This window comes from Barbatula barbatula (genome assembly GCF_947034865.1).
Source record: "Barbatula barbatula genome assembly, chromosome: 6".
Lineage (NCBI taxonomy): Eukaryota > Metazoa > Chordata > Actinopteri > Cypriniformes > Nemacheilidae > Barbatula > Barbatula barbatula.
This window is the reverse complement of record NC_136765.1, coordinates 12,586,525-12,598,736: the sequence shown is the minus strand read 5'-3', so window position 1 is coordinate 12,598,736 and position 12,212 is coordinate 12,586,525. Positions and strand designations below refer to the sequence as shown.

Sequence of the window (12,212 nt, the reverse complement as noted above, 5' to 3'; positions counted from 1 at the left end):
TGACCTGGCAACACTGCATTTTAGATTGTAAGCATTTTGGGTGAATTTCGCAAAAATTGTTTTAATTCGCACAGATATTTAGCATATAGAGCATATATATATATTTAGCATGTATAGAAATGAATTACCAGATAATATTGTTTACGTTATTATTATCTGAATATATAGACACACGTAGCTCTCCATTTTTGAGCCATGTTAAAAAACCTCAAGACTTGACTACTGTAATGCTCTACTTAGTGTTTGTCCTGCATCATCAATAAACAAACTACAGTTAGTTCAGAACGCAGCTGCCAGAGTTCTTACCAGGTCCAGAAAATACGATCACATAACCCCAATTTTATCAACCCTTCACTGGATACCCATTAAGTATCGTATTGACTTTAAAGTTCTTTTAATCACTTATAAAGCCTTAAAGGGTTTAGCCCCTACCTACCTAACAGAGCTTCTATCACACTACAACCCATCATGCTCTCCAAGATCTCAAAACTCAGGACTTTTGATAACACCTAGAATAACTAAATCCACCAAAGGGGGTCGAGCTTTCTCATACGTAGCACCTAAACTCTGGAATAGCCTTCCCGATACTATTCGAGGATCAGACACACTCGCCCAATTTAAATCTAGATTAAAGAAACATCTTTTCAGCCAAGCATTCACTTAAAGCAAATATGCTTAATAAACCACCAGGAGATGCTGACATTGGATATTATTTACTAGAATAATTGGATTTATTATATAACACACCATGTAGTGTGTTTTACCCTTTCTTGGGTTTTTCGTTTTTCCCCTGTAAAGCTGCTTTGGAACAATGCAAATTGTGAAAAACGCTATATAAATAAAATTGAATTGAATTAAAATAGCACTTGAAATCGGTGACACTGCCTTTTCTTTACCATCCCATTTTTCTGATCCTCTGATATGCAGTTTTACTAAATAAATTGTTTATTTACTCAAAACAGTTGCAACGACAGCTATGGCCATATTGAGACAACATAAGATGACTTGGATTTGTTATGCAGAGAAAAGCGGCTTCACTTTGTGGAGTAAAACAACCCAATGATTTTGGCAGAGCATCTCTGTTCCGGATAGGATTTACAGTAAGAAATGCACAGCCCGTATGCTATTCAATAGCCGAGCAACATAAATACACACACATAAATGCAGCAACGCTAGCAGCAAACATCAGTTCAATTTGACATGACATCATCTACTCAGTAATATCACTTGTGTGACGGCCACTAAAATGATTCTTGTTCCTCATGCTCAATGCTGTTGAATAAAACCAATTTCCATCCATGTGGTAAGTTTCTCTTTTTCATTCTATGGAAAATGAAGTATAATGACATAACGGAAGTGATTTACAAACAATCACTCATGAACTGTCAATGTATAACATTCACATGCTCCCTGGGTATAAGCAAAACAACCTGTGCCATTCTTAAAGTTACTGTAGTCTTTTGAACTCATTAAAAATGCCTTGCACACATTTTCTTTCACATTATGTTGTCCTTTAGTTTTCAATTATTGTACCTCTGCTCTGTCACTGGCCCATCTATATTTAGTATAAATAGTAAGAATTGACCCCTTAAAGGTATAGTTCAGCTCTCAAAATGAAGATTCTGTCATCGTTTAGTCACCCTGTTGTCATTTTAAACCGGTGTGAGTTTCTTCTGCAAAACACAAAATAAGTTATGTCGATAACCAAAAAACGATAACCCATTGACTTTCACTGTACGGGACACAAAAACAATTATGAAAGTCAATGAGGACCAAGGTTTTTTGTTACCAACGTTCTCCAAATATCTTCTTTTGTGTTCTGCAGAAGAAAGAAAGTCAAACAGGTTTTACATTCCTAGAGGGCGTGAAAATAACAACCGAATTCACTTTAATGTAATCCTACTTTCCCATCATTTAGTCACCAGCTAGTTGACCTTGACATCACATCTTTGCATGTACTGTATAAAAGGTCAATACCCTTGATATTGTTGGGATTTTCCCTGACAGTCCCAATAGTTTTAGTAACTAAAAGTGACTAGAAAGGCAGATTGAGGCTTGACACAGACAGATGATGTAAAATGACCATGCCTACTGAACAGATCCAACTTTTACTCTAAAGTAAAGGGTGTATGAAATCAGACGACGAATAACTGCATTCCAGGCAACGAGTTTCTTCATTTCCTTTTTTCTTCAAAAATGTATTTTCCATCACAATATTTACATTCTTATGTCCTTTTCTTTTGTTCATTCTCATGTCGATATGTAAAACATGCAGAGACGGCTAAAGGTGCGTGCTATTGGTGCTACTGTCTTGTTGATACGGATGTAGTGCATAAACCGGCACAGGAGGAGACCAACGTAGAGAATACACTATGTGGCGAGCCCATAGATTTGTGGGAAACCGAGGGGATATTAAAAGCGTGAGGTAAAGGGGGCGGGTCATTCAAAGGACGGAGGAAATGGTGAAGGGTCACGACGAGGTTGAAGAATGAATGCTCAGTATTCATCCTGGTCCAAGTGGGCCTGCTCGTCTATTTCGTCATCGTCTGGTGGTGCAAAGCCGTCCTGTATGAAACATGATTCTTTTTGGATTATTTGAATCAATTACCATATTCATTTTTGAATAATACAGTTCCAAAATTCAGCAATCACGCTGCCATCTACAGTAACATGCCAAATTCATTCATTTACACCAAATTCAATACTCGAAATGCATTCCCAGAATGCCTTGGCATGAATTCAACAGAGAAAATTATGTTTGTACGTATCAAATTGGCTTTACAAGTCATTTCAACTTGCTATTTTAAATTCTTATCAAGATCTTACGTTACTTAAATTCATCAAAATATGTTTCAACTTACATGAATTCAACCACTTGTCAAAATGTGAAGTCAAAAATGACTTTAATTACTTAAAAGCTTTATTATCGACTATTGTCCTCTGTATTGGTCCATTATGAAATGAAATGCAGATTATTGTGCTATTAGTTTGACAACATGCTTGCATGAAACTAACTGTTAGTCAATATGTGTTACAACTGGGTCACTGTTTATCATGCTGCCTTAAAAGGAAGCAGTCTATCTAGGCAGTAAACAGCAGGTTTTGGACACAGATATACAGTTCGTTTCATAGATACAATAGAAATGTGGTACTGTACCTCTGTGGCATACAGGATTTCAATTATCCCAGTAATAACAGGGTTGTTTTCATTCTCGTGTTCTTGGCAGATCAGTTCAATGTCTCGAAGTTTGCTGAAGTAAAAATCTCTCTCTTTCTCCAGACCATCTACAGTTAACTTCAGCTCCATTAACTTGAAAGAGCAAAGGACAAAAGCTCATGCTCATTCCTTTAGGGCAAAAATGATGACATCAACGAATAATTTCCCATTTTAAAGTACTACAAAATAAATGTGATACTCTGTTTACACAGTAGCAAGGATAAGATCAGGAGGTCTTTCCAAACAACCCCCTATAAACTGCCGTATAAAGTTACCTCAATTTTCTCTCTATACAAGTTTGTATTTCTAAAGAAATCCAAAGTATTTCAAGGTAGAGTAAGGCTTTCTTACCCTCCCAGGGACTCTACCTGTTGATTAAGCTCCATGATTTCAGCATCACTGCCCCCATTTCTGGCATGTGGTGGGTTCTTCCTTATGGTGGTGATCACCCGCTGTGGTGTGGGCATGTTTTTGGGTACTGTTGGCGATATTCTCTGCGGCCCTGAAAATGGAGACGTTTTGCTTTCAGCTATAATAAACAGACAGGTGCTTGTGAAACACAGAATGCTGTAAAAATCAATCCATGCTAAACACACGTTTTCATTGAACTACATCTTAAAGCTTTAGAAACATCAGGCTTTAACAAGATCCAGATTGGGCTTGTAACCTCAACGCTTTGGTTAAGCCTGCGTGTGTTCAAACATTAACTGCTTCAACCGCTTTATATTTGGCGGGTTTAACCAAAGTCAGAGAAGTGTGACGAAATGTTAGTACAGACTAAATAGAGGTCACATTCCCAATCCACCCCATGACATCACAAAAGCACTTGGTTGTCCGCAAATTAAGACGCGGCTTTTATACCTCTCGGGGGACTATGTGTCTGCTTCAGTTCCTTGGCTGTTAAAATAAAAGGCTCTCTTTAGGGAATATACATGAACGATGACCAATAAGGAATTTAAGGGGGTCTTAAACTTATAGGGATGAATAGGACTGACCAAAATAAATGTAAGCGAGCAGTGAATCTGGCAGCACATGAGAACACTGGATGCACTAAAGATGGGTGATAGAACCCAGTGTGGAATGACATGGGGTGAGTAAATGATAAAATAATTTTAACGTTTGGGTCAACTATTCCTTTTTGCAAGCACACTTTAATAACCAAGTGCAATGCCAATTGATAATAAATATTCAATATATCACCCAGACCCAGAACTGATTCCTTTATTTGATTCTCAAAAACTGCTAGTAGTGGAATCTGGAAAGCAGTTCTTGTATTAAAATGTGTACATACATAGTAGCACAGATTTGTTTGTGCCACCACAGATGTGCCACTGTAATATTGACTGTTCATTGTTTTCTCATCGATGAAAGCTTGGGCATGGATGAATCTGTCAGCATTTGGGACTGCTGTTTCCTTAGTTCTGCCACTAGAGGTCATGTCACTCACCTGTTGTCTCTCGTTTGTGTAATCATCTTCACCTGCACCTTGTTTCCCCCTGTGTATTTAAGTTCTGTCTTTGTTATACTTTGTTACTTGGTCTTTGTATGAGATGTCTGCCTGGTGCCCTGAGTATAAGAATTGTTTAAGTGATTTAGAGAAGTTCTTTGCATCTGTCTTTAGTTTTTTTTTTCTCCCCTCGTGGAGGTTTTGATTTCCTTTTAATACCTCATTTGGAGAAGAACCTTTGTTGGATTTTTGTCATCTTTTATTTATTAAACCTTCTTACTTGAGACCTCAGTTCCTGTGTTTCTATTGGATCCTACCCCTGTTTGCTGGTGGCTCAGTGGTATTACCGCCTAGCGATCACACCAGAGACCCGAGTTCTAGGCCGGGTTCTGACAGAAAGACCAAGTCACAACATGGATCCAGAAACACTCACCTATAAGGACCTGTTGGCAGTGATGGCTCAGCATGAGGTAGCCTATCAACGCCATGAAGCAGTTCTTTCCCGTCAGGAGGAACTAATGGCCAAGCACTCTGACCTTCTCGCTGATATGATGAAATCCATTGGCCAGCTGTTTCAACTGATTCCAGGGAGTCCACCTTCCCCAGCATCCAGTCCACATCCCATTGTTGTACCCCAAGTTGGCGCTGAACCCCGGCTTCCACCTCCTAAGCACTTTACGGGAAATGCCAATTCATGTGGAGGATTCCTGACTCAGTGTTCCTTGACCTTTGAGCTCCAGCCTTCAAGCTTCCCCACTGACCGATCTAAGATCGCCTACATCATCACTCTCCTTGCAGATAAGGCACTTTCCTGGGCCTCAGCGGTGTGGGAATCTCAAGATGTCTGTTGTGGAACATACGCTCTCTTTGTGGAGGAGTTCAAGCGGGTGTTTGATCATCCAGTGAGTGGTCGGGAGTCTTCCAGAAAACTACTCACCCTTAAGCAGGGGTCACGTAGCACTGCAGACTTCGCTATTGAGTTTCGGACCATTGCGTCCAGTAGCGGTTGGAACGAGGAAGCTCTTATGGCTTGCTTCCAGGGAGGGTTGTCCGGACACATTCTGGACGAGCTAGTTACTCGCGAACCTGTGACTGATCTCAAATCCTTGATCACCATGGCTATCCGTCTGGACAATCGGCTGAGAGAGAGAGAGTCAAGCCGTCACAAGACGTCTCCGCCCCAACTGTCTGGGAACAGGCGACCCTATCCTGTACGTTTTTCCTCACCCAGTTCTGAGAAATTCGAGCCCCCGGAGGACATGCAGTTGGGACGTTCCAGACTCTCCCCTACAGAGAGGGATCGCCGCATGAGGGAGAATCGCTGCTTATACTGCGGTGCATCTGGGCATTTCTGTCCCGAGCTCCCGGGAAACGACCGTCCCCGCCCAGTTACAGGAGGGCTGTGATGGGGAAGATTAGTGCTCCTCCGCCCAATGCAGTGCTTTCCATTCCTGTAACTCTTTCCTGGGAGGGCCATCAACATCAGATCCGAGCCATGATCGACTCCGGGGCTGCTGGCGAATTTCTGGACCGGTCTCTAGTCAGGAGGCTTGGTATCCCTTCCCAATTACTTCCTCGACCCCAAACCGTTACTGCCCTAGACGGCAGACCCTTGGAACCGGGCTGCATTACGGAGATCACTTACCCTCTGCGTCTCACTGTCCTGCAACATCAAAATCTAGAGGAGTTTTTTCTGATTGACTCTCCCGAGTTCCCTGTGATCTTGGGCTATCCCTGGCTGCACCAACACAACCCTTGCATCGACTGGCTAGCTGGAACCATTCTGAGTTGGGGTACTGCATGCCAGGTTACCTGTCCCCTCTCGAGTACCCCTACCCTGAGTCCCGAGTCTCAAGAATCCGTCAACCTGTCTCGAGTCCCTAGTGTCTACCACCGTTTCCAGGCTGTTTTTAGTAAGTCCCGAGCCACTTCCCTACCACCACACCGCTCATATGATTGCTCCATTGACCTTTTCCCTGGCACCTGTCCCACTAGAGGTCGGATCTTTTCTCTGTCCCCTCCAGAGCGCATCGCAATGGACACATACATCAAGGAGTCCCTAGCGGCTGGCATCATCCGTGCTTCCACTTCCCCGGCAGGAGCGGGCTTCTTCTTTGTGGGGAAGAAGGATGGAGGACTCAGACCGTGTATCGATTACCGGGCACTCAATAAAATCACGGTTCGGAATCGCTACCCCCTTCCTCTGATGGCCTCCGCCTTTGAGCTGCTACAAGGGGCTTCCATTTTCTCCAAACTGGATCTACGCAATGCCTACCATCTTGTGCGGATTCGACAAGGGGATGAATGGAAGACGGCCTTCAACACTCCCACGGGTCACTATGAGTACCTGGTGATGCCGTTTGGGCTCACCAACGCTCCAGCAGTCTTCCAGGCCCTAATAAATGACGTACTCCGGGACATGCTGAACAAGTTTGTTTTTGTCTACTTGGATGACATTTTAATCTTTTCGAGATCTCTCAAGGAGCATGAAGGACATGTCAGTGCTGTTCTCCAACGACTCCTGAATAACCATCTCTATGTGAAACCTGAGAAATGTGAGTTCCACGTCACCCATGCTCAATTTCTCGGTTTTATCATCACCCCAGGTCATGTTGAGATGGATCCCAAGAAGGTCGAGGCAGTCCTGAAATGGCCTACCCCTACGACAGTCAAGGAGGTTCAACGTTTCATCGGGTTTGCTAACTTCTATAGAAGGTTTATCAAGAACTTCAGCTCCGTGGCTGCACCCTTAACGGCACTGACTAAGGGAGGTGTTACCAAGATCTGCTGGTCCTCAGAGGCAGAAGGAGCCTTCTGTGACCTCAAGCGTCGCTTTACATCAGCACCTATACTCTCAGTTCCTGATCCTGAAAGACCTTTTGTGGTAGAGGTGGATGCATCGGATGTGGGAGTTGGGGCCATCCTTTCTCAGAGAGGAGAGGACCGTAAGATGCACCCGTGCGCCTTCATGTCTCGTCGCCTATCGGAAGCGGAGCGCAACTACCATGTCGGGGATCGGGAACTTCTTGCAGTGAAGCTCGCCTTGGAAGAGTGGCGCCACTGGCTTGAGGGGGCCCGACACCCTTTCCAGGTTCTCACAGACCACAAGAACCTCGAATACCTGCAGCAGGCTAAGCAACTCAATCCTCGCCAGGCTCGATGGTCCTTATTTTTCAATCGTTTTCAGTTCCTTCTGTCCTACAGGCCCGGCACTAAGAACGTCAAGCCGGATGCCTTGTCCCGAGCTTACTCTCCTGAATCCCAAAATAAGTCACTAGAATTGATCATCCCTAAGGCTAGGATCATCGCGCCGTTGCGCTGGGAATTGGAAAGGGAGATACGTGAGGCCCAAGCCAAAGAACCAGACCCAGGAGGTGGTTCTCCAGGTCGACTTTACGTTCCTCGATCCGTCCGAGCCCGGGTTCTGCAGTGGGGTCATGACTCTACTCTGACCTGCCACCCTGGTATTGCACGTACCCTGGACTTCCTCCAGCGGAGGTTCTGGTGGTCCTCCATCAAGGAGGACGTAAGGAGCTTTGTGGAGGCCTGTCCAGTGTGCTGCCAAGGGAAATCGAGGCGCCAGCGGCCTTTAGGACTCCTGCATCCCTTGCCTGTTCCTCATAGACCGTGGTCGCACATATCACTGGATTTCATCACAGGTCTCCCTCCATCCCAAGGCAACTCTGTTATCCTGGTTATTGTGGACCGGTTCTCGAAGGCCGCCCGATTCATTCCCTTACCCAAACTGCCCTCAGCTAAGGAAACTGCCACGCTTCTGATTAATCACGTCTTCCGAGTCTTTGGTATTCCTCAGGATGTTGTCTCCGATCGAGGCCCCCAGTTTTCATCTCGATTCTGGGGGGCCTTTTGTAAATTGGTCGGGTTGTCTGCCAGCTTGTCATCTGGGTTCCATCCTGAGTCTAATGGCCAGACAGAACGGGTCAACCAGGATCTTGAGACCACCCTGCGCTGCATGGTGGCCAACAACCCCACCTCATGGTCCACCTTCATCGTGTGGGCAGAATACGCACACAACACCCTTCGATCTTCTGCCACAGGACTGTCCCCCTTCGAGTGTCAGTTTGGCTATCTCCCTCCACTGTTTTCTGATGAAGAGGCACAGATCAGTGTCCCATCTGCCCAACACTTTGTCCGACGCTGCCAGTCGACCTGGAAGAAGGCTAGACGTGCACTTATCCAGACCTCCTTGAGGTACCAGCATCAGGCTAACCGTCATCGACAGAAGGCTCCCAGCTTCCGGGCCGGCCAACAGGTCTGGTTGGCTACCAAGAACTTGCCTCTTCGGGTTGAGTCTAAGAAACTTGCCCAGAAGTTTATTGGCCCTTTCTGTATTGCCAGGAAAGTAAACCCTGTGTCTTACCGTTTGTACCTTCCTCGGTCCCTCAGAATTAACCCTACCTTTCATGTGTCTTTGTTAAAACCTTTTTTGTCTTCTCCTTTTGCCCCCCCACGCAGGCCCCCTCCGCCACCCAGGATCATTGGCGGCCAGCCAGCCTTCACAGTCCGTCGGATATTGGACTCACGAAGGGTTCAGAACTCCCTGCAGTACCTGGTGGACTGGGAGGGTTACGGGCCAGAGGAACGCTCCTGGGTTCCGACCAAGGACATCCTAGACCGCAGCTTGATCCGGGAATTTCGTGCCCGGAGACCGGGATGTTCTGGAAGGAACGTCAGGAGTCGTTCCTAGAGGAGGGGGTCCTGTCAGCATTTGGGACTGCTGTTTCCTTAGTTCTGCCACTAGAGGTCATGTCACTCACCTGTTGTCTCTCGTTTGTGTAATCATCTTCACCTGCACCTTGTTTCCCCCTGTGTATTTAAGTTCTGTCTTTGTTATACTTTGTTACTTGGTCTTTGTATGAGATGTCTGCCTGGTGCCCTGAGTATAAGAATTGTTTAAGTGATTTAGAGAAGTTCTTTGCATCTGTCTTTAGTTTTTTTTTTTCTCCCCTCGTGGAGGTTTTGATTTCCTTTTAATACCTCATTTGGAGAAGAACCTTTGTTGGATTTTTGTCATCTTTTATTTATTAAACCTTCTTACTTGAGACCTCAGTTCCTGTGTTTCTATTGGATCCTACCCCTGTTTGCTGGTGGCTCAGTGGTATTACCGCCTAGCGATCACACCAGAGACCCGAGTTCTAGGCCGGGTTCTGACAGAATCAATTAGAGGACCATGCACAACCAGCTGCTTTGCGGAGAACGCTTTCTATTAGCAGAAGATCAGCAGTCAATGCAGCAAAGGTGTGACAGAATGTTGATGTTACCTGAGGGACCAGTTCTCTTGGGTTTGTGGGAAAAGTGTTCACCTGGGTTTAGTGGAGGTGCAACATCCTGTCCTTGTCTGGCTTGCACCGGATCGTACTCTTTTCCGTCATAGTTTGCGTCAAAGAATTTTTTAAACCACTGGACGTATTCAAAGTTGTCCTGGAATTTTCCTTTCACCAGCTTTTCCACCGGTATTATCTGGATGACAGAACAGGAAATAAAAAGGATATCAATAAGTTACTGAATTTATAAAATTTGATATATTATTATATTATGAAAATAATTGATTTATTGCATTTCTAAATTTATAATAAAAACGGAGTTATCTCTTTTTGGAAATAAACTCTAAATCTATACAGCTATGATATATAGCATGTATAGTTTTATATAGCAACTGTGTTTTATTATTATTATTGTTTTTTATATATATATATTTGTTATTCAATCAATAATACTCTCGGAATGTGTTTTCAGTGCAGCTGCTTTTCAATGCAAACTTGTAAAAAGGGCAAATCATGCAAAAAGCCACTAACTTTGTCAACATTCATCCTTTTGAAAGCCGCCTGGAGTACTTTGAAGTTGTGTATATACTCATGTTCCAGCTTGGATTGAAATTTCACTTTCTTTAAAAGAATACACCCTGGAAACAACATGTCCATGAACTGACAATAAGCCGCCCCTAAAGACAAACAGCAGAAAAGAACATTGGTCAACAGAGCTCATTCATCATTACTCAAATAATGTCTTTGATCAAGACGCATAGTATGCTTGTCATCAGTGTACTGTGCTTTAGGACAGAGCAAATGGGTCAATTTAATTAAAGTTACATGTTATCTCCCAAACCGATCAAAGGTCAAGCTGAAGTCTTTTCTGTCCAACTTCTTACCACTCTTTTGTCGTGGAAGTAAAAGCACTGTTAGTAGTGCAGTTGGGAGGAGTTGAGGAGATAAAAGACCCACCTGAACATAATTGCTCTATTTTGGTGTAGTTGAGTTGAAGGGAGTCGTTCAACCACGCCAGCATGTCGTGTCTGCTCAGGTTTTCAATTGTCACTGATGTGGAGTATACATTCACTGCCATCTCCTGTGAAGACAAACACGGTCACACAAACACACCATAGGCTGTGATTTTCAAAGATTTCACTTTGTTAAACCTATAAAACAGAAACAATGTCTCGTAAAAACATTAGGTTGTCCAGATCAAATATTAATTTATGGTTTTTAAAAAAACAGTTGTGTCTATTTCTTCTAAGCAAAAATATCACATATCACCAGACAATTAGTTTCTTTCTTTTGCAAATAGTGTGTGGGACTTTTATCTTTGCTATATCCTGATATACGGTACCTATTAATGGCATATAAAGTTATTTTTCAGAGACACAGAAAGTAATTAATAATAACTCAAATAAATGCAAATATTATGATATGTATATCCAAGATATAATATTATACAGCTTAAATAAGTAAGTTGTACATATACACCAAAATATAATGACATTGGACAAAATATTAAATATTACACTATAAAATACATAATAAAAGAACAATTAAAGAGGTTTTTATCATATAACTTTGATAATATCTTAAAAACAATTCCAGAGCCAAATATTTACAAAAATAAATCAATAATAATAACAACCGCATTTATCTCATATATCAACTATTTCAAGCTTTTTTATTGCGTTTTAAATAACGTTATTACAGTCACGATGCGAGTTATAACAGGCCTGTGTATTACAGTGTCTATTTTTGTCTTTTCGTCAGCTATGTACACGATAATCTTGCGTTTTGCTATTAAAAACAAGCATTCAAATCTGCAGTAAGGGGTCAAATTTTGGGTCCGCTGAACAAATGGTTCATTATTGTGACAGTTGCTGTGTAATCGGCCCCCTCTGCAGGCCCAGCCGGACATGAGCAAGCTAACACACACACACACACACACAAGCTCGATGCGTTAGCGCAGACAAAAGGGTCAAATAAATGGTAAAATTCAGGTGAAATGTAAGTTTTTCAAATTGGATACTCACTGTATTTTGACTGCGCCCTTCCCAATGTTGGTTTTCCACTGACTGAAGGCAACCTTGCTGTCAAATCCGACGCGAGCGCTGACCACTGCTGCCGTGGGTTGCCAGATATGCAGCGCTGCTTAGTTACGGGCCGCCCCGATAGCGTCTGCAACACGCTTGCGATTAGTGCGCATGCGCTTCATCAAGTTACAGGAGAAGTGCTGTTTTGTCTGTGATTGTTCACACTAGTAACATTGACA

General features: G+C 43.2%; 1 protein-coding gene across 1 annotated transcript; it reads right to left on the bottom strand.

The window, feature by feature from the left end:
* Positions 1 to 923: 923 nt before the first annotated feature.
* Positions 924 to 12,090, bottom strand: mapre3a (microtubule-associated protein, RP/EB family, member 3a). Its single transcript, XM_079458172.1, has 7 exons — positions 11,974 to 12,090; positions 10,907 to 11,030; positions 10,481 to 10,626; positions 9,989 to 10,145; positions 3,586 to 3,719; positions 3,158 to 3,310; positions 924 to 2,565 (listed from the first exon to the last, which is right to left on the bottom strand). Exons 2-7 carry the CDS (start codon positions 11,025 to 11,027, stop codon positions 2,497 to 2,499), a joined length of 780 nt encoding a protein of 259 aa, XP_079314298.1. The 5' UTR covers positions 11,028 to 11,030; positions 11,974 to 12,090; the 3' UTR covers positions 924 to 2,496.
* Between the last annotated feature and the right edge of the window lie 122 nt (positions 12,091 to 12,212).

Coding starts and splice junctions, on each gene's coding strand:
- mapre3a (XM_079458172.1), bottom strand. CDS start 11,027: ATGGCAGTGAATGTATACTCCACATCAGTGACAATTGAAAACCTGAGC. Junction 3,311..3,585: donor TCATGGAGCTTAATCAACAG/GTAGAGTCCCTG, acceptor TGCTCTTTCAAG/TTAATGGAGCTGAAGTTAAC. Junction 2,566..3,157: donor AAATCCTGTATGCCACAGAG/GTACAGTACCAC, acceptor TGTTTCATACAG/GACGGCTTTGCACCACCAGA.